The sequence below is a fragment of the Sander lucioperca genome, chromosome 14, assembly GCF_008315115.2.
Source record: "Sander lucioperca isolate FBNREF2018 chromosome 14, SLUC_FBN_1.2, whole genome shotgun sequence".
In the NCBI taxonomy this organism is placed as follows: Eukaryota; Metazoa; Chordata; class Actinopteri; order Perciformes; family Percidae; genus Sander; species Sander lucioperca.
The window spans coordinates 723,994-745,637 of NC_050186.1; the positions used below are offsets into that span (position 1 = coordinate 723,994).

General features: G+C 39.6%; 1 protein-coding gene and 1 long non-coding RNA gene across 2 annotated transcripts; both read left to right on the top strand.

Annotated features, from left to right (window-relative positions):
• Positions 1-18,755: 18,755 nt before the first annotated feature.
• LOC116034092 lies at positions 18,756-19,335 on the top strand. Its single transcript, XR_004100972.2, has 2 exons — positions 18,756-18,941; positions 19,055-19,335. It is a non-coding gene; the product is annotated as an uncharacterized LOC116034092 (long non-coding RNA).
• Positions 19,336-19,411: 76 nt separating this feature from the next.
• On the top strand, positions 19,412-21,189 carry LOC118493083. The gene is made up of 4 exons (XM_035991608.1): positions 19,412-19,601; positions 19,781-19,966; positions 20,120-20,193; positions 20,992-21,189. The coding sequence occupies exons 1-4, from the start codon at positions 19,412-19,414 to the stop codon at positions 21,187-21,189; spliced, it is 648 nt and encodes a 215-aa protein (XP_035847501.1).
• The last annotated feature ends 455 nt before the right edge of the window (positions 21,190-21,644 follow it).

Below are 21,644 nucleotides of genomic sequence, written 5' to 3' on the forward strand. Positions count from 1 at the left end.
TTAGAAGCCCTATGGATGCCAAAACGCATCTTTCCTGCATCCTACCAAAATAAATTGATTTTTTTTTTGTCGGCACCACAGAGCATATCAAAATGTGTAAACCCTGAAACAGCTTTACAGTAGTTTCTCAACAGACGTTCCTATACACATATGCAGGAAAGATGCGTTTTGGCCTCCACAGAGCTTTCTTATGATGTTTTAACCCGTTTTCTGTCATTTAAACAGCTTTACAGTAGTTTCTCAACAGAAGCTCCTTCAAACATATCTCTAAGCAGGAAATATGCGTTTTGGCATCCAACCAGCTTCTTATGATAACCCTGTTTCTGTCACTTAAACAGCTTTACAGTAGCTTCTCAACAGAAGTTCCTACAAACATGTTGAAATTAATTGATTTTTTGTTTGTGGGCATAGTATGTTTTTAGGAGCTTCTATTGAGAAACTACTGTAAAGCTGTTTAAGTGACAGAAACAGGGTTTACATATTGTTAGAAGCCCTATGGATGCCAAAACGCATCTTTCCTGCATCCTACCAAAATAAATTGATTTTTTGTTTGTCGGCACCACAGAGCATATCAAAATGTGTAAACCCTGAAACAGCTTTACAGTAGTTTCTCAACAGACGTTCCTATACACATATGCAGGAAAGATGCGTTTTGGCCTCCACAGAGCTTTCTTATGATGTTTTAACCCGTTTTCTGTCATTTAAACAGCTTTACAGTAGTTTCTCAACAGAAGCTCCTTCAAACATATCTCTAAGCAGGAAATATGCGTTTTGGCATCCACCAGCTTCTTATGATAACCCTGTTTCTGTCACTTAAACAGCTTTACAGTAGCTTCTCAACAGAAGTTCCTACAAACATGTTGAAATTAATTGATTTTTTGTTTGTGGGCATAGTATGTTTTTAGGAGCTTCTGTTGAGAAATACTGTAAAGCTGTTAAGTGCAGAAACAGGGTTTACATATTGTTAGAAGCCCTATGGATGCCAAAACGCATCTTTCCTGCATCCTACCAAAATAAATTGATTTTTTGTTTGTCGGCACCACAGAGCATATCAAAATGTGTAAACCCTGAAACAGCTTTACAGTAGTTTCTCAACAGACGTTCCTATACACATATGCAGGAAAGATGCGTTTTGGCCTCCACAGAGCTTTCTTATGATGTTTTAACCCGTTTTCTGTCATTTAAACAGCTTTACAGTAGTTTCTCAACAGAAGCTCCTACAAACATATCTCTAAGCAGGAAATATGCGTTTTGGCATCCAACCAGCTTCTTATGATAACCCTGTTTCTGTCACTTAAACAGCTTTACAGTAGCTTCTCAACAGAAGTTCCTACAAACATGTTGAAATTAATTGATTTTTTGTTTGTGGGCATAGTATGTTTTAGGAGCTTCTGTTGAGAAACTACTGTAAAGCTGTTTAAGTGACAGAAACAGGGTTTACATATTGTTAGAAGCCCTATGGATGCCAAAACGCATCTTTCCTGCATCCTACCAAAATAAATTGATTTTTTGTTTGTCGGCACCACAGAGCATATCAAAATGTGTAAACCCTGAAACAGCTTTACAGTAGTTTCTCAACAGACGTTCCTATACACATATGCAGGAAAGATGCGTTTTGGCCTCCACAGAGCTTTCTTATGATGTTTTAACCCGTTTTCTGTCATTTAAACAGCTTTACAGTAGTTTCTCAACAGAAGCTCCTTCAAACATATCTCTAAGCAGGAAATATGCGTTTTGGCATCCAACCAGCTTCTTATGATAACCCTGTTTCTGTCACTTAAACAGCTTTACAGTAGCTTCTCAACAGAAGTTCCTACAAACATGTTGAAATTAATTGATTTTTTGTTTGTGGGCATAGTATGTTTTTAGGAGCTTCTGTTGAGAAACTACTGTAACAGAAACAGGGTTTACATATTGTTAGAAGCCCTATGGATGCCAAAACGCATCTTTCCTGCATCCTACCAAAATAAATTGATTTTTTGTTTGTCGGCACCACAGAGCATATCAAAATGTGTAAACCCTGAAACAGCTTTACAGTAGTTTCTCAACAGACGTTCCTATACACATATGCAGGAAAGATGCGTTTTGGCCTCCACAGAGCTTTCTTATGATGTTTTAACCCGTTTTCTGTCATTTAAACAGCTTTACAGTAGTTTCTCAATAGAAGCTCCTACAAACATATCTCTAAGCAGGAAATATGCGTTGTGGCATTCAACCAGCTTCTTATGATAACCCTGTTTCTGTCACTTAAACAGCTTTACAGTAGCTTCTCAACAGAAGTTCCTACAAACATGTTGAAATTAATTGATTTTTTGTTTGTGGGCATAGTATGTTTTTAGGAGCTTCTGTTGAGAAACTACTGTAAAGCTGTTTAAGTGACAGAAACAGGGTTTACATATTGTTAGAAGCCCTATGGATGCCAAAACGCATCTTTCCTGCATCCTACCAAAATAAATTGATTTTTTGTTTGTCGGCACCACAGAGCATATCAAAATGTGTAAACCCTGAAACAGCTTTACAGTAGTTTCTCAACAGACGTTCCTATACACATATGCAGGAAAGATGCGTTTTGGCCTCCACAGAGCTTTCTTATGATGTTTTAACCCGTTTTCTGTCATTTAAACAGCTTTACAGTAGTTTCTCAACAGAAGCTCCTTCAAACATATCTCTAAGCAGGAAATATGCGTTTTGGCATCCAACCAGCTTCTTATGATAACCCTGTTTCTGTCACTTAAACAGCTTTACAGTAGCTTCTCAACAGAAGTTCCTACAAACATGTTGAAATTAATTGATTTTTTGTTTGTGGGCATAGTATGTTTTTAGGAGCTTCTGTTGAGAAACTACTGTAACGAGTGCAAAACAGGGTTTACATATTGTTAGAAGCCCTATGGATGCCAAAACGCATCTTTCCTGCATCCTACCAAAATAAATTGATTTTTTGTTTGTCGGCACCACAGAGCATATCAAAATGTGTAAACCCTGAAACAGCTTTACAGTAGTTTCTCAACAGACGTTCCTATACACATATGCAGGAAAGATGCGTTTTGGCCTCCACAGAGCTTTCTTATGATGTTTTAACCCGTTTTCTGTCATTTAAACAGCTTTACAGTAGTTTCTCAACAGAAGCTCCTTCAAACATATCTCTAAGCAGGAAATATGCGTTTTGGCATCCAACCAGCTTCTTATGATAACCCTGTTTCTGTCACTTAAACAGCTTTACAGTAGCTTCTCAACAGAAGTTCCTACAAACATGTTGAAATTAATTGATTTTTTGTTTGTGGGCATAGTATGTTTTTAGGAGCTTCTGTTGAGAAACTACTGTAAAGCTGTTTAAGTGACAGAAACAGGGTTTACATATTGTTAGAAGCCCTATGGATGCCAAAACGCATCTTTCCTGCATCCTACCAAAATAAATTGATTTTTTGTTTGTCGGCACCACAGAGCATATCAAAATGTGTAAACCCTGAAACAGCTTTACAGTAGTTTCTCAACAGACGTTCCTATACACATATGCAGGAAAGATGCGTTTTGGCCTCCACAGAGCTTTCTTATGATGTTTTAACCCGTTTTCTGTCATTTAAACAGCTTTACAGTAGTTTCTCAACAGAAGCTCCTACAAACATATCTCTAAGCAGGAAATATGCGTTTGGCATCACCAGCTTCTTATGATGTAACCCTGTTTCTGTCACTTAAACAGCTTTACAGTAGCTTCTCAACAGAAGTTCCTACAAACATGTTGAAATTAATTGATTTTTTGTTTGTGGGCATAGTATGTTTTTAGGAGCTTCTATTGAGAAACTACTGTAAAGCTGTTTAAGTGACAGAAACAGGGTTTACATATTGTTAGAAGCCCTATGGATGCCAAAACGCATCTTTCCTGCATCCTACCAAAATAAATTGATTTTTTGTTTGTCGGCACCACAGAGCATATCAAAATGTGTAAACCCTGAAACAGCTTTACAGTAGTTTCTCAACAGACGTTCCTATACACATATGCAGGAAAGATGCGTTTTGGCCTCCACAGAGCTTTCTTATGATGTTTTAACCCGTTTTCTGTCATTTAAACAGCTTTACAGTAGTTTCTCACAGAAGCTCCTACAAACATATCTCTAAGCAGGAAATATGCGTTTTGGCATCCAACCAGCTTCTTATGATAACCCTGTTTCTGTCACTTAAACAGCTTTACAGTAGCTTCTCAACAGAAGTTCCTACAAACATGTTGAAATTAATTGATTTTTTGTTTGTGGGCATAGTATGTTTTAGGAGCTTCTGTTGAGAAACTACTGTAAAGCTGTTTAAGTGACAGAAACAGGGTTTACATATTGTTAGAAGCCCTATGGATGCCAAAACGCATCTTTCCTGCATCCTACCAAAATAAATTGATTTTTTGTTTGTCGGCACCACAGAGCATATCAAAATGTGTAAACCCTGAAACAGCTTTACAGTAGTTTCTCAACAGACGTTCCTATACACATATGCAGGAAAGATGCGTTTTGGCCTCCACAGAGCTTTCTTATGATGTTTTAACCCGTTTTCTGTCATTTAAACAGCTTTACAGTAGTTTCTCAACAGAAGCTCCTTCAAACATATCTCTAAGCAGGAAATATGCGTTTTGGCATCCAACCAGCTTCTTATGATAACCCTGTTTCTGTCACTTAAACAGCTTTACAGTAGCTTCTCAACAGAAGTTCCTACAAACATGTTGAAATTAATTGATTTTTGTTTGTGGGCATAGTATGTTTTTAGGAGCTTCTGTTGAGAAACTACTGTAACAGAAACAGGGTTTACATATTGTTAGAAGCCCTATGGATGCCAAAACGCATCTTTCCTGCATCCTACCAAAATAAATTGATTTTTTGTTTGTCGGCACCACAGAGCATATCAAAATGTGTAAACCCTGAAACAGCTTTACAGTAGTTTCTCAACAGACGTTCCTATACACATATGCAGGAAAGATGCGTTTTGGCCTCCACAGAGCTTTCTTATGATGTTTTAACCCGTTTTCTGTCATTTAAACAGCTTTACAGTAGTTTCTCAATAGAAGCTCCTACAAACATATCTCTAAGCAGGAAATATGCGTTGTGGCATTCAACCAGCTTCTTATGATAACCCTGTTTCTGTCACTTAAACAGCTTTACAGTAGCTTCTCAACAGAAGTTCCTACAAACATGTTGAAATTAATTGATTTTTTGTTTGTGGGCATAGTATGTTTTTAGGAGCTTCTGTTGAGAAACTACTGTAAAGCTGTTTAAGTGACAGAAACAGGGTTTACATATTGTTAGAAGCCCTATGGATGCCAAAACGCATCTTTCCTGCATCCTACCAAAATAAATTGATTTTTTGTTTGTCGGCACCACAGAGCATATCAAAATGTGTAAACCCTGAAACAGCTTTACAGTAGTTTCTCAACAGACGTTCCTATACACATATGCAGGAAAGATGCGTTTTGGCCTCCACAGAGCTTTCTTATGATGTTTTAACCCGTTTTCTGTCATTTAAACAGCTTTACAGTAGTTTCTCAACAGAAGCTCCTACAAACATATCTCTAAGCAGGAAATATGCGTTTTGGCATCCAACCAGCTTCTTATGATAACCCTGTTTCTGTCACTTAAACAGCTTTACAGTAGCTTCTCAACAGAAGTTCCTACAAACATGTTGAAATTAATTGATTTTTTGTTTGTGGGCATAGTATGTTTTTAGGAGCTTCTGTTGAGAAACTACTGTAACAGAAACAGGGTTTACATATTGTTAGAAGCCCTATGGATGCCAAAACGCATCTTTCCTGCATCCTACCAAAATAAATTGATTTTTTGTTTGTCGGCACCACAGAGCATATCAAAATGTGTAAACCCTGAAACAGCTTTACAGTAGTTTCTCAACAGACGTTCCTATACACATATGCAGGAAAGATGCGTTTTGGCCTCCACAGAGCTTTCTTATGATGTTTTAACCCGTTTTCTGTCATTTAAACAGCTTTACAGTAGTTTCTCAATAGAAGCTCCTACAAACATATCTCTAAGCAGGAAATATGCGTTGTGGCATTCAACCAGCTTCTTATGATAACCCTGTTTCTGTCACTTAAACAGCTTTACAGTAGCTTCTCTACAGAAGTTCCTACAAACATGTTGAAATTAATTGATTTTTTGTTTGTGGGCATAGTATGTCTTTAGGAGCTTCTATTGAGAAACTACTGTAAAGCTGTTTAAGTGACAGAAACAGGGTTTACATATTGTTAGAAGCCCTATGGATGCCAAAACGCATCTTTCCTGCATCCTACCAAAATAAATTGATTTTTTTTTTGTCGGCACCACAGAGCATATCAAAATGTGTAAACCCTGAAACAGCTTTACAGTTGTTTCTCAACAGACGTTCCTATACACATATGCAGGAAAGATGCGTTTTGGCCTCCACAGAGCTTTCTTATGATGTTTTAACCCGTTTTCTGTCATTTAAACAGCTTTACAGTAGTTTCTCAACAGAAGCTCCTTCAAACATATCTCTAAGCAGGAAATATGCGTTTTGGCATCCAACCAGCTTCTTATGATAACCCTGTTTCTGTCACTTAAACAGCTTTACAGTAGCTTCTCAACAGAAGTTCCTACAAACATGTTGAAATTAATTGATTTTTTGTTTGTGGGCATAGTATGTTTTTAGGAGCTTCTATTGAGAAACTACTGTAAAGCTGTTTAAGTGACAGAAACAGGGTTTACATATTGTTAGAAGCCCTATGGATGCCAAAACGCATCTTTCCTGCATCCTACCAAAATAAATTGATTTTTTGTTTGTCGGCACCACAGAGCATATCAAAATGTGTAAACCCTGAAACAGCTTTACAGTAGTTTCTCAACAGACGTTCCTATACACATATGCAGGAAAGATGCGTTTTGGCCTCCACAGAGCTTTCTTATGATGTTTTAACCCGTTTTCTGTCATTTAAACAGCTTTACAGTAGTTTCTCAACAGAAGCTCCTTCAAACATATCTCTAAGCAGGAAATATGCGTTTTGGCATCCAACCAGCTTCTTATGATAACCCTGTTTCTGTCACTTAAACAGCTTTACAGTAGCTTCTCAACAGAAGTTCCTACAAACATGTTGAAATTAATTGATTTTTTGTTTGTGGGCATAGTATGTTTTTAGGAGCTTCTGTTGAGAAACTACTGTAAAGCTGTAGTGACAGAAACAGGGTTTACATATTGTTAGAAGCCCTATGGATGCCAAAACGCATCTTTCCTGCATCCTACCAAAATAAATTGATTTTTTGTTTGTCGGCACCACAGAGCATATCAAAATGTGTAAACCCTGAAACAGCTTTACAGTAGTTTCTCAACAGACGTTCCTATACACATATGCAGGAAAGATGCGTTTTGGCCTCCACAGAGCTTTCTTATGATGTTTTAACCCGTTTTCTGTCATTTAAACAGCTTTACAGTAGTTTCTCAACAGAAGCTCCTACAAACATATCTCTAAGCAGGAACTGTGCGTTTTGGCCTCCACAGAGCTTTCTTATGATGTTTTAACCCGTTTTCTGTCACTTAAACAGCTTTACAGTAGCTTCTCAACAGAAGTTCCTACAAACATGTTGAAATTAATTGATTTTTTGTTTGTGGGCATAGTATGTTTTTAGGAGCTTCTGTTGAGAAACTACTGTAACAGAAACAGGGTTTACATATTGTTAGAAGCCCTATGGATGCCAAAACGCATCTTTCCTGCATCCTACCAAAATAAATTGATTTTTTGTTTGTCGGCACCACAGAGCATATCAAAATGTGTAAACCCTGAAACAGCTTTACAGTAGTTTCTCAACAGACGTTCCTATACACATATGCAGGAAAGATGCGTTTTGGCCTCCACAGAGCTTTCTTATGATGTTTTAACCCGTTTTCTGTCATTTAAACAGCTTTACAGTAGTTTCTCAACAGAAGCTCCTACAAACATATCTCTAAGCAGGAACTGTGCGTTTTGGCCTCCACAGAGCTTTCTTATGATGTTTTAACCCGTTTTCTGTCACTTAAACAGCTTTACAGTAGCTTCTCAACAGAAGTTCCTACAAACATGTTGAAATTAATTGATTTTTTGTTTGTGGGCATAGTATGTTTTTAGGAGCTTCTGTTGAGAAACTACTGTAACAGAAACAGGGTTTACATATTGTTAGAAGCCCTATGGATGCCAAAACGCATCTTTCCTGCATCCTACCAAAATAAATTGATTTTTTGTTTGTCGGCACCACAGAGCATATCAAAATGTGTAAACCCTGAAACAGCTTTACAGTAGTTTCTCAACAGACGTTCCTATACACATATGCAGGAAAGATGCGTTTTGGCCTCCACAGAGCTTTCTTATGATGTTTTAACCCGTTTTCTGTCATTTAAACAGCTTTACAGTAGTTTCTCAATAGAAGCTCCTACAAACATATCTCTAAGCAGGAAATATGCGTTGTGGCATTCAACCAGCTTCTTATGATAACCCTGTTTCTGTCACTTAAACAGCTTTACAGTAGCTTCTCAACAGAAGTTCCTACAAACATGTTGAAATTAATTGATTTTTTGTTTGTGGGCATAGTATGTTTTTAGGAGCTTCTATTGAGAAACTACTGTAAAGCTGTTTAAGTGACAGAAACAGGGTTTACATATTGTTAGAAGCCCTATGGATGCCAAAACGCATCTTTCCTGCATCCTACCAAAATAAATTGATTTTTTTTTTGTCGGCACCACAGAGCATATCAAAATGTGTAAACCCTGAAACAGCTTTACAGTAGTTTCTCAACAGACGTTCCTATACACATATGCAGGAAAGATGCGTTTTGGCCTCCACAGAGCTTTCTTATGATGTTTTAACCCGTTTTCTGTCATTTAAACAGCTTTACAGTAGTTTCTCAACAGAAGCTCCTTCAAACATATCTCTAAGCAGGAAATATGCGTTTTGGCATCCAACCAGCTTCTTATGATAACCCTGTTTCTGTCACTTAAACAGCTTTACAGTAGCTTCTCAACAGAAGTTCCTACAAACATGTTGAAATTAATTGATTTTTTGTTTGTGGGCATAGTATGTTTTTAGGAGCTTCTGTTGAGAAAGTACTGTAAAGCTGTTTAAGTTCCAGAAACAGGGTTTACATATTGTTAGAAGCCCTATGGATGCCAAAACGCATCTTTCCTGCATCCTACCAAAATAAATTGATTTTTTGTTTGTCGGCACCACAGAGCATATCAAAATGTGTAAACCCTGAAACAGCTTTACAGTAGTTTCTCAACAGACGTTCCTATACACATATGCAGGAAAGATGCGTTTTGGCCTCCACAGAGCTTTCTTATGATGTATTAACCCGTTTTCTGTCACTTAAACAGCTTTACAGTAGTTTCTTAGCAGAAGTTCCTATACACATATGCAGGAAAGATGCATTTTGACCTCCCTCAGCTTCTTACGATGTGTTATCCCTGTTTCTGTCATTTAAACAGCTTTACAGTAGTTTCTCAACAGAAGCTCCTACAAACATATCTCTAAGCAGGAACTGTGCGTTTTGGCCTCCACAGAGCTTCTTACGATGTGTTATCCCTGTTTCTAACACTTAAAGCTTTACAGTAGTTTCTTAGCAGAAGTTTCTATACACATATCTCTATGCTGCAGTAAAGATGCATTTTGGCTTCCACCCAGCTTCTTATGATGTGTTATCCCTGTTTATGTCACTTAAACAGCTTTACAGTAGCTTCTCAACAGACGCTCCTACAAAAATGTTGAAATTAATTGATTTTTTGTTTGTCGGCACCACAGAGCATATCAAAATGTGTAAACCCTGAAACAGCTTTACAGTAGTTTCTCAACAGAAGTTCCTATACACATATGCAGGAAAGATGCATTTTTTCCTCACTCAGCTTATTACGATGTGTTATCCCTGTTTCTGTCACTTAAACAGTGTTACAGTAGTTTATTAGCAGAAGTTCCTATACACATATCTCATTGCAGTAAAGATGCATTTTGGCATCCAACCAGCTTCTTATGATAACCCTGTTTCTGTCACTTAAACAGCTTTACAGTAGCTTCTCAACAGAAGTTCCTACAAACATGTTGAAATTAATTGATTTTTTGTTTGTGGGCATAGTATGTTCTTAGGAGCTTCTGTTGAGAAACTACTGTAAAGCTGTTTAAGTGACAGAAACAGGGTTTACATATTGTTAGAAGCCCTATGGATGCCAAAACGCATCTTTCCTGCATCCTACCAAAATAAATTGATTTTTTGTTTGTCGGCACCACAGAGCATATCAAAATGTGTAAACCCTGAAACAGCTTTACAGTAGTTTCTCAACAGACGTTCCTATACACATATGCAGGAAAGATGCGTTTTGGCCTCCACAGAGCTTTCTTATGATGTTTTAACCCGTTTTCTGTCATTTAAACAGCTTTACAGTAGTTTCTCAACAGAAGCTCCTACAAACATATCTCTAAGCAGGAACTGTGCGTTTTGGCCTCCACAGAGCTTTCTTATGATGTTTTAACCCGTTTTCTGTCACTTAAACAGCTTTACAGTAGCTTCTCAACAGAAGTTCCTACAAACATGTTGAAATTAATTGATTTTTTGTTTGTGGGCATAGTATGTTTTTAGGAGCTTCTGTTGAGAAACTACTGTAACAGAAACAGGGTTTACATATTGTTAGAAGCCCTATGGATGCCAAAACGCATCTTTCCTGCATCCTACCAAAATAAATTGATTTTTTGTTTGTCGGCACCACAGAGCATAGCAAAATGTGTAAACCCTGAAACAGCTTTACAGTAGTTTCTCAACAGAAGCTCCTACAAACATATCTCTAAGCAGGAACTGTGCGTTTTGGCCTCCACAGAGCTTTCTTATGATGTTTTAATCCGTTTTCTGTCACTTAAACAGCTTTACAGTAGTGTCTTAGCAGAAGCTCCTACAACCATATCTCTATACAGAAAGATGCATTTTGGCATCTAACCAGCTTCTTATGTTATCCCTGTTTCTGTCACTTAAACAGCTTTACAGTAGCTTCTCAACAGAAGTTCCTACAAACATGTTGAAATTAATTGATTTTTTGTTTGTGGGCATAGTATGTTTTTAGGAGCTTCTGTTGAGAAACTACTGTAAAGCTGTTTAAGTGACAGAAACAGGGTTTACATATTGTTAGAAGCCCTATGGATGCCAAAACGCATCTTTCCTGAATCCTACCAAAATTAATTGATTTTTTGTTTGTCGGCACCACAGAGCATATCAAACTGTGTAAACCCTGAAACAGCTTTACAGTAGTTTCTCAACAGAAGTTCCTATACACATATGCAGGAAAGATGCGTTTTGGCCTCCACAGAGCTTTCTTATGATGTTTTAACCCGTTTTCTGTCATTTAAACAGCTTTACAGTAGTTTCTCAATAGAAGCTCCTACAAACATATCTCTAAGCAGGAAATATGCGTTGTGGTATTCAACCAGCTTCTTATGATAACCCTGTTTCTGTCAGTTAAACAGCTTTACAGTAGCTTCTCAACAGAAGTTCCTACAAATATGTTGAAATTAATTAATTTGTTGTTTGTGGGCATAGTATGTTTTTAGGAGCTTCTGTTGAGAAACTACTGTAAAGTTGTTTAAGTGACAGAAACAGGGTTTACATATTGTTAGAAGCCCTATGGATGCCAAAACGCATCTTTCCTGCATCCTACCAAAATAAATTGATTTTTTGTTTGTCGGCACCACAGAGCATATCAAAATGTGTAAACCCTGAAACAGCTTTACAGTAGTTTCTCAACAGAAGCTCCTACAAACATATCTCTAAGCAGGAACTGTGCGTTTTGGCCTCCACAGAGCTTCTTACGATGTGTTATCCCTGTTTCTAACACTTAAAGCTTTACAGTAGTTTCTCAACAGAAGTTCCTATACACATATGCAGTAAAGATGCATTTTGGCCTCCACCCAGCTTCTTATGATGTGATAACCCTATTTCTGTCACTTAACTCTACAATAGTTTCTTAGCAGAAGTTCCTATACACAAATCTATGTGTATATCATATCATATGCGAAAATCGACTACTGTTTCAATCCTGTCTGCGCTCTGCAGCGGGCGGGGCTGTTGTTCAGTTCTCTATGCGACTGAAAAACACTCTCACACAGTTATTCACAGACATACGGTAGATGCAGGAGAAACAGGAGATAAGACGGTAATTAGACAATGACTTGACGATAGCTGCGCTCGTTATTCTAAGTGCAATAAAAAGTTAAAGGCCAATAAGTACTTTATCCAACAGTAAGTGAATGTGTGTCCAAACCAGGATGTGAAATTAGCTTTTTACAATGTGATCATTAACCAGCCAATGGCAGATATGTTCAAATTTAATTGAATTGTAAAGTATTATTTTGTGTCATAATTACGCTTTTTTATCTCATAAATATCACTTTTTATCTCATAATTATGACTTTTTATTAGGGATGCCCTGATTGATAGACTTCCAATCACTATTGGATGACTAAAAATGTGTGATCGGGCGCATCTTCAAGCCTTAGTCTTACTTAGTCTTCTTGGCCCCCTTGGCTCCCATGGATCTCCACCTCACTCTCCTCTTCGCTAAGGTCTTTACTTCTTGCCAGGAGGTCCCCATCTTGGACAGTTCATCAAGCATGGACCGCCTCCAGTTAGATTTAGCTTCCTCTTGCCTTTGGGATTATAGTCCAGAGCTTGTCTTGCTATGTTCCTCGGATCCTTTCTAAGTGTATGACTGATCTAGCCCCACTTTCTAGATTTGATTTCAGTGTGGATTTGCTCCTGGTTCATGCGTCTCCACAGGTCTACATTTGATAGCTTGTTGGGCCTCAGTATGTATCTGAGACAGTTTATGAACACTTGTTTAATGATGACAGTCTGACTGCAGCTGCCGTTTTAGGAAAAACACAGCAAAGTAGATATTGGTATGCTTTAATGAGCTCATTCCTTTTTAACCTGTCCTGCCTCGCAGGCGCTGAATACCTTGTTGTGCCAAACAGATTTTACAAGAGGGAGAGAGAGGCACGTTTTTATAAAGTACATGCTGGACAAAATAGTGGTTCAAAGGTGGTCTCCCAACACACCCAATGAAACCACAAACTGCATGTTGTGCACTGGATCTGAAAAAAATAATGGCATAGTTATTTTTACGTTACATTTGTAAATATACAGAATTTTGAATGTGCTTACGCAGCATCATGACCATCTTTATTTGTTCCTGGGCTTTGGCTTGCATTGCCACATGCGCTGCATAGCTCAGACAAGTTTTCTAACACATTACACAAATGTAAATAGTTTCTCAGACACATTAATGATGATACATTGACATAAAAAAACAAACAAACCTGAATCCGCTACCAGGCTGCAAGCTATTTCCCTTCTCAACTGAGTAGTTGCAGCCTCATCGGTACTGAAATCCACCAACTCATCATTAAGGACAAGCTCTGCAAGCTACAAAAGACCCAGTACAATTAGTAACAGTCAATAGCTCTATTCAACAAAGGGTCATTTGCATACATACCTTGCAGACCAATGCCCCACAGGATGTTGAATCCTACTGACGTGGATGATCAAGTTTATCACAAGTCCATCGCGATATGTGGAAATTCAGCCTTGGCACCGTAGTCACACCAGCCCACATTACCATACAGCCCCACACACGGCATTCACTAATTACATTTGTTTACAGATGTGAAATAATATAAGCAGTACCATATGTAACAGATTTTTAAACATTTAATGTAAGTAACTGGCAAACAATGCTTACTACTTTTTAAAGAGCACACGTTTATAACAAATCTGTTTATGCCTTTGTATGCTGTTACTGTCATTCTCTACAGTATGTTGTTCTTTGTTGTCACTGTCTGTTCGATTGTCCGTGTTTCTCTCTGTTCACACTGTACATATTGTCCGTTTGGTTCTCCATCTTTTCATCTGTTTTAACTCTCTAACTGCCATTTTAATGTTTTTATGGCTGTCTGTATACTTCAGGTTTTTCCTTGCTCAGAATTGGCCTTTGGGGGAACACATAAAGCAGGGGGCTTGGTCCTCCCCCAGGAAATTTTTGAGGGTAAAAGACTTTAATTCCTGCATTTTGATACATTTTGGGCACCAATTTATGGTAAAAATGTCTATATTTATGGCAAGGAAATCACAAAATTCTGGTGGCAGGTAACAATTTAAAATACAAAATATAATGGAATATTATTATATTCAATAGTCCAGTAAGGAGGCTTTCACGTCCGGGACATGGGCCAGACAGACAAAGTCCAGTTGTTTTATGGGCTTTATGTAACTTTTTTCCCCCAAAGAGCACGTTTTGCTCCCAAGTTGAAAAATGTAGGATCGACTTTCAGAGGCTACTGCTTTTACTGCTTAATTGTAGAATAACAAAATCATGTTATGGATACAAAACGTTATGTGTTTTCTACATTCTATTGATCAAAAATGATCAGTGATGGTGCATGGATTTTGAGACTACAGTGTAACAGACCAACACAGTTCATGCATACATGTGAACCGCGGATTAATTGCAGAGTTAAACCTACAAAGTGTAAAATGTGACACTATGTGAATAGGGCACAGCAGAAAGACAGCGCAGAACGACGCTGCTTGTTCAAGTTTGTCATGTGTAGGCTACTCCTCTTCGCATCAGGTTTAAAACCAACTGTACCAAAACACTGAATTAGACTACTTTTAACACGACAACGAGTCGAGAAATGAAACTTTTCAATTTAATACTGAATGCCGTCAGACGGCCGCGCGGACCGACAGTCAGAGCTCCGGCGAAGCTCTGCGCCCGTCAGCAGCGGCTTCACGCTGCTGCAGCCGGTCCTCCAGAACATCATGATCACTTGGAGAGTCCGGTACAGCCTGAACCCTGCAAACGGAGATCCCGTTGAAGGTGAAGTGCTTGATTTTGACTGAACGTCCCAATTTGAGTAACTTCTGATTGGGTTGGTCGGCCCATCTCGGGACCAGGCCGGCCGTTGCCGACTGGCCAAATGCTTAATAATAATAGATTTGTGTAGTTATATTATTACATATTGGTATTTAAAATATATTTAAGCATGTACATGAAAATAGTTGCATTTACCTCACTCTCTACCTGTCTTCCAGGGGCCAGATTCTGCAGGTCTCTCGCAAACTATTTATAGGGTCCTACCTTGCTCCACAGCACCCCTTGCTGTTTTCCAGACCAGATTTCTGCTATTACTGAGAATTAGAAGACAGTTATTTACCAAGCACTAATTTGGAATTAAATGCAACATCAGTTTCCAAAAGGTCAACCAAGGCCTGACGCAAATGACAGACATGTATACATATGGCTTTCAGTATGTTGTTGCTCAAAGTCATTTGCAATGAAACATATACTTACGTTCCTCTGGGGACTGGAGACTTGTGGACAACGTGCATGGTTGTGGACTCTGTGTTGAAATTGGGGAATCCTCAAGGGGCTAGGCTGCAGTGCTGGAGGAGGCGTGGAGGCAGCATTCCATTTAGCTGGTATTCTCAGCTGGGGTTCCACATGTCTTTTGAGGTTTTCATGTTTATCTTCTCAAATACATTTCCTTCTGTGTCAAGGTCAGCACTTTTCCCATCAATGTTAACAATGGTGTACGGACCCAATAAACCAGCTTCTAATTTGCCCCCCTTTCTTTGTTCCTACACATCTGACAGTTTGGAAGTTAATACCTCCTCGTTTCCAGCCAGTGCATTGACTTCCTCGTCAATTAGCTGTAACATTGGTGGAGATAAATGAACACAAGTACAGATTATAGCAGATACCATTATTGCCAAAGTAGTTCTATACTGCAGGAAAATGCCATTGTACCTGCCACTTGTCTGGAATTTCAGACGAGTAACAGACCTCCCTTCCATACATGAGGTAATTGGGGAGTGTTTTGTGGTGATTTGTTTTTTGGTGCGTAGACCAAATACGGTGGGCTTTATGTATTCGTCACAGTCATTTGGGTGGCCCCGCACCATTTTCTTCAAAGCCCTGATATTGGAAAATGAATAAAAGTTATTCACCATAATTACATACATAGTTATATCATATATAGAAATAAGTAAAAAAACATGATTCACACCTTGAATAGTGCCATTGAGCCTTTCCACCAAGCCATTGGTTTGTGGGTGGTATGGGGCACAGAGGCTTCTGGCAGTGCCAACCTGGCACACATGTCCATTTATAAAACTGTGCGTCGATTCTGAATTTTCGTACGCAAAAACAAAATTCTGATTCATAACACCTTGCGGCGCACACCAGTACGCACTCTTTTCATAAATATGGACGTGCTAAACCTTATGTGGTCCCTCACGAGCCTCATAGTCGTCCCATATTTGTCCTAATAAGTTCCATGTTAATCAATCAATGAATATTTCAGCCTTGAAAGGAGCCCTTGATCACCAGTCACGAAACGGAAAAATGGGGACAAAAACACGATTCAGTGATTGTGAGATCGAGGTGCTCCTAACAGAGGTAGAACAACAAAATCCTGTTTGGAGGCCTTAAAGAAGGTATTTTGAACCGAACAAAAAAATGACAGCGTACAACCGATGCTGTCAATAAAGTTAGTTCAGTTCCAAGAACCATTGATGAAGTAAAAAAGAAATGGTATGACTTAAAGCTGGACGCAAAGAAGCGCATCTGGCCTACAAACAAAGTGCAGTGCCAGAGGAAGTGGTTTGCAGGCACCGTCGGCTTCAGATGAGAGAGTCGCTGGTATTATTGGAGAAGTTGTATTGTCTGGGATTTTGCCTAAGGAGGATGACACCGATGCAGGTACGTTTTTTTGTTTGTTTGTTTTGTTGTTCTTATTAAGTCAATGTATTTAAAAATAAAGCCAACACCACAAATCACAACAGTCTATCTTAATCATTTTCTTGTATTTGTGATAGGAATTTGTGACACGCAGGCGGCCTGCAAGTGTTTGTTTTTTTTATTATTATTTTATTACATTTAAGATAACATTTCCATGTATGTCACTTCATGCCGGTAGATGACGCTTCAGTGCACTGCTTCACCGTAGTGGGTTGCCGTGGAGATGGTAGCTCGAGCGCTCAGAAAAAAACGTCCAGCGCTTGAGAAAGACATAATTTCTGTATCTCCACTTCTTTCCAACCCACAGTGCTATCCAGCCTGTGGCCTTGTACCTGCCCAGATACCCCTAGGTCTGAGGCCGGTAACAATTGGGGGCTAGTCCGGGATACAGCATCGAAAAGCGAGGTGAGCAGTCACTGCGACGGTGAGACCAGGTGTCCAAGCCTCAGGGAAGGCTGCTATTTGAGCGTCATCCAGAGAGCAACAGTCACCGGTGAGACGTCACGATGACTACAGTAACCCCACGGCGAATGTTGATCTTCCAGATCATTAAACAGCTTCCAGCGCTGAGTTCCAGTCAATTGCCGTCAATTGCCAGGTCAATTGAAGATGGCGGTGAACGCACTGAAGGCCTCAGTGAGCCAGAGCTCTATGACTTCTTCATCGACTACACCAGGAGCGAGAGGTTGAAGGCGATGGACGATGAAGGCATGGCTCAACTCCTCTCCCTCCAGGACCTGCTGCAGGAACTGACATCGACAGACTACGGGTCTAGTGGCGTTTGTGTTTCCACCGTTCACATGGACGGCACACTGACGCCTACACACCAACATCAGGAGATAGGTTCTGCAGTGCAGAACACAATTTTCAGGCACGAGCCTGAAAATTAGGTTCTGCAGTGCAGAACACAATTTTCAGGCACGAGCCTGAAAATTGTGTTCTGCACTGCGCCAGCCTGCAACCGTCTCCCTACACTGCTTTGTCTCAATATGAAAGAGTCGTGTGTTGAGCCAGGCCAGCGAGCCACATGTCCGCATCACATATGATTTGCACGTTAATTGAATGATATTGCTTTCGATTAATCAATTATGAGTAACTGATCACCGGTTAATGAGACAGCGTTTGCAGCACCTTGCTGCAGTTCCACTGTCTGCTTTCTCGTGTCATACTGGCTGTGTGTGGGGCTGCTGTCCCCCTCGACGGCAATGCGACGGGTCAGAACATGCCAACCGTAGTACATCTTTAAGACCCGAGTCCTCTACGATGCTGACAGGTCTGCAGTTTGATTTGGTTTCATCCACAGGTCGGCAAGTAGCACTCTCCAAAATACTGCTTTGCCTGAGTGGGTAGCATGCTAGCAGGTAGCATCACGTTAACTGAACTATTTGCTTAGCTCCGTAGGTGGTAGCTCAAGCTTGACGTGCTTCGGTGATATTTTAATTCGGCTTTACACAATGTGCATATGGCTTTCGACTTGTCTACGAGCCGTCCGAGCCGTCCGGGAGTTTTGGAAAATAAAAAGCTCCATTCAGAGTTATTGCTGCTGTCTTTCTCCATCATGCCGAGGAAGTGGCAGCTTGATGATAAATAACGGTGCAAAGGGTCAAAATAGTAGCCTGTTAGGCACGACGCAAAGCCGAGTGAAGTGTAAAATAAATTAATAAATGGCGGCATGCGATTAATGCGATTTAAAAAAAAAAAATTAATGCGTTAATGCTGACAACCCTAGTAAAAATACTTAAAGGTCCCATATGGTGAAAATGGGTTTTTATGGGATTCTGTGTTTCATATAGGCTCGGGGGTTTAAATTAAAAGCTGTGAAAATGTGAAATCGCTCACTGCCGCCATTTCTCCACCCCCCACAAAACTAGACCGCCTTCCAGCTAAACGGGCCAGTTAGAATTTGATGTATTTGCTACGTAGAAACCGGGTAACCAATGGGCCAATAAAAAAGTGGCAACAGAGTATTAGGAACCATCTCTACTGGACTGCATCATCATCCAAGACAGGCCCAGAGAAGGTGGCAAAGTGGACATCTGTCATCAATCGCATCCACAACATTCACACACACGAAGACCCCCTTTTTCCAAAGTGTGAGCACAGTGATGTCATAGATAAGAGGAGGTGGTTGAAGCCAGGTATACATTTATTCTTATTTTATTCCTTTGAAAAATATGAATGATGGTAATATAAAACCATTACATTTGGCATCTAAAGGCATTTTCTAAACAGTTTTAAAATAATTTCGTAGGATCAAAGGCTTCCTACAGACTGGAGAAGGTCCTTACAAACAAGAGGTTCATCAAGGGTGTGGAGAAACTAAGCCCTCACCACCAAACATCCTCTCTTGAGGCCTTCCACAGCGTTGTCATCCGCTTTGCACCAAAGAGTGTGGTTTACCCATTCATTGGGATGCTTTGCAGGTAATGCACATTATGCAAGTGATTATGCACAGCCAGCCATCATTATGACAGAAATACCCCTGTTACTGTAGTTTTGCTGGCCTACTTTCTGACCAGATTATTAAAATACGAAAAGTAAAAGTTTTGATCTGGGCCATTTCCTCAGGTAGCTTAGCACAGTGTGTAGACTTCTATTTCTTTGTACAATGTATTTAAGTAATAAAATACACAACATTGTTGTTGTTGCAGACTATCTCTCAGCATTCCACTTCAATGAGAATGCCAACCGGCCACAGTCAACAAGTGCTCTGGGAGGTCCTGCCTTTAAACTGGCCTTCCCTAAAGCGAAGAAAGGGGGATACAGCCTCAAACGAAGGAAAATTGAGCCGACATTCTGTAAGTAAATTATCACAACATGCAACATTAATTCAATTTTATTTTATTTATAATGTCAAAATCATAACAGAAGTTTTCTCAGGGTACTTCATGTAGAGCAGGACTAATAAACAGAGACCCATTGCTATTGAACATTACATGTTAATGAATAAATAAAAAATAATTCATTCATTCCACAGGCTATGTAAATGAACTCATCGCCCTCACATTTGAGAGTGTTGTCCCTGACCCAGCACCTTTTACTGAAGAGCTGCAGAAGATCACCATTCCAGAGGATCTTTGTGCTGAGTTCTCGGTGCCATCCATGGAAGAGGCCATTGCAGGATTTGTGTCACGCTTCAATCCAGCACAGGTCGAAAACCAGTGTCTGCATACTCTGTCCTTATTCGAAGGACGACGCATGAAGGGATAACAACCCTGACCCTTCGACCAAGAAACCCCCAGCACCAGCTGACAAAACTTCTGTAGGCCAAATACCTGTCTAACTGACATTTTGTTTAAACTTTTGCTGTCTTCAGTGAGGGGAGCCAGTCAGAGCTCAGGTGGACCGACAACCTCAACAACGGTAGTGCAAGAAGGAGCAACGGCAGAGGTACAGACTCCTTATTAACAGAAGAGCCGGTCCCAATAAATACATGTTTACATTGATCCAATTACAGGATAAAAATAATAGCAATGGGCCTTAAATGCAAGTAAATCTTTCTGTGTAAACATTTTGTTTTTAGTGAGGTGAGCCAGTCTGAGCTCAGCTGGACCGACAACCTCAACGACATTAGTGCAAGGAGGAGCAACAGCAGAGGTACAGTTAATTTAGCATAAAAATGGTTCAATTAAAAATACTGTCATGATTTAACTGTTATCTGTTTCCCCCAGATGATCACATTGCCAAGCTGCACCACTTTCTGCAGGAAGTTTTAGGAGAGAGCCGTTCACACCCTTATCCAGCCGCAGAGTGGTTCTGAAGCAGGCTATAATAGCTACAGTTCTTAACATTCTATTAGACTGCTATATACCCACTGCTATAAATATTAATATTTCTGTTATTACATTAGTTGTTATAATGTTAACTTGTTATTGTGGTTTCTTTTCATCTCTGTTCATTTAATTGTATTTTGTGTCTGTTAAGAGGCACAAAGGCACTCTTTATGATATGCCCCCAAAACTGCCGTTCTAGCTAAGTGGGAGCTCTCGGCATTAGCTGCAGCAACTCCAGTTAGCTAGCACCGATTCGGCTCGTTTTTTTTTGCTATCGACAGTACTCACATACTTATAGCGATCAAGATTAATGTAAAAATTGCCCGGAGTCCTCCTTTAATTTCATTATTGTAGTTTCTATGCAGCCCTTCTCTCTCTCTCTCTCTCTCTCTCTCTCTGTCCCCCCAACCGGCAGTGTCAGATGGCCGCCCACCAAGAGCCTGGTTCTGTCCGAGGTTTCTGCCTGTTAAAAGGAAGTTTTCCTCGCCACTGTCGCACAAAACGCTTGCTCTTGGGGGAATTGTTGGGTCTCTATAAAATTTTATTAAACATTTGTAAGCTTCTGTTGTCAATTGTTTCACTGCTGTGGCCCTCACACTTATTGGTGTTGTAAAACAGGAGTTATCTGGTTTAATTAATGTAGCATAATATAATTAAAACAGCTGTATATAAAAAAAATATATTATAAACGATTTGTTGGAGCACTTACTTTGTCATTACTCTGAGTCTCAGAGGCCCATAATCAGCCCTGTAAATATTCAGTGCAGACAGACAGGTTCCAGGCCTGGGTGGTCCACCATACAGTGGTGGGTCAGGTAGCTCGTCACATCTTCTTCTGACCTTTATAAAATATTACATAGACCGTTAAATTACATACGACAGTGATATTAACAAAAAGCAGGAAGCAAGGTAACCCAGTGATGCTGTGTCTTTGTGCTCTTTGACAACACTTGGCTTATTATTGCATCCTTTTTAATATAATTGATTGTTGATTGTTAAATGAAGAGTTAAATACAAATTTAGAGTGTGCTCACATGCAGGCTGTGTGCTATGCATGAGTACTTTATC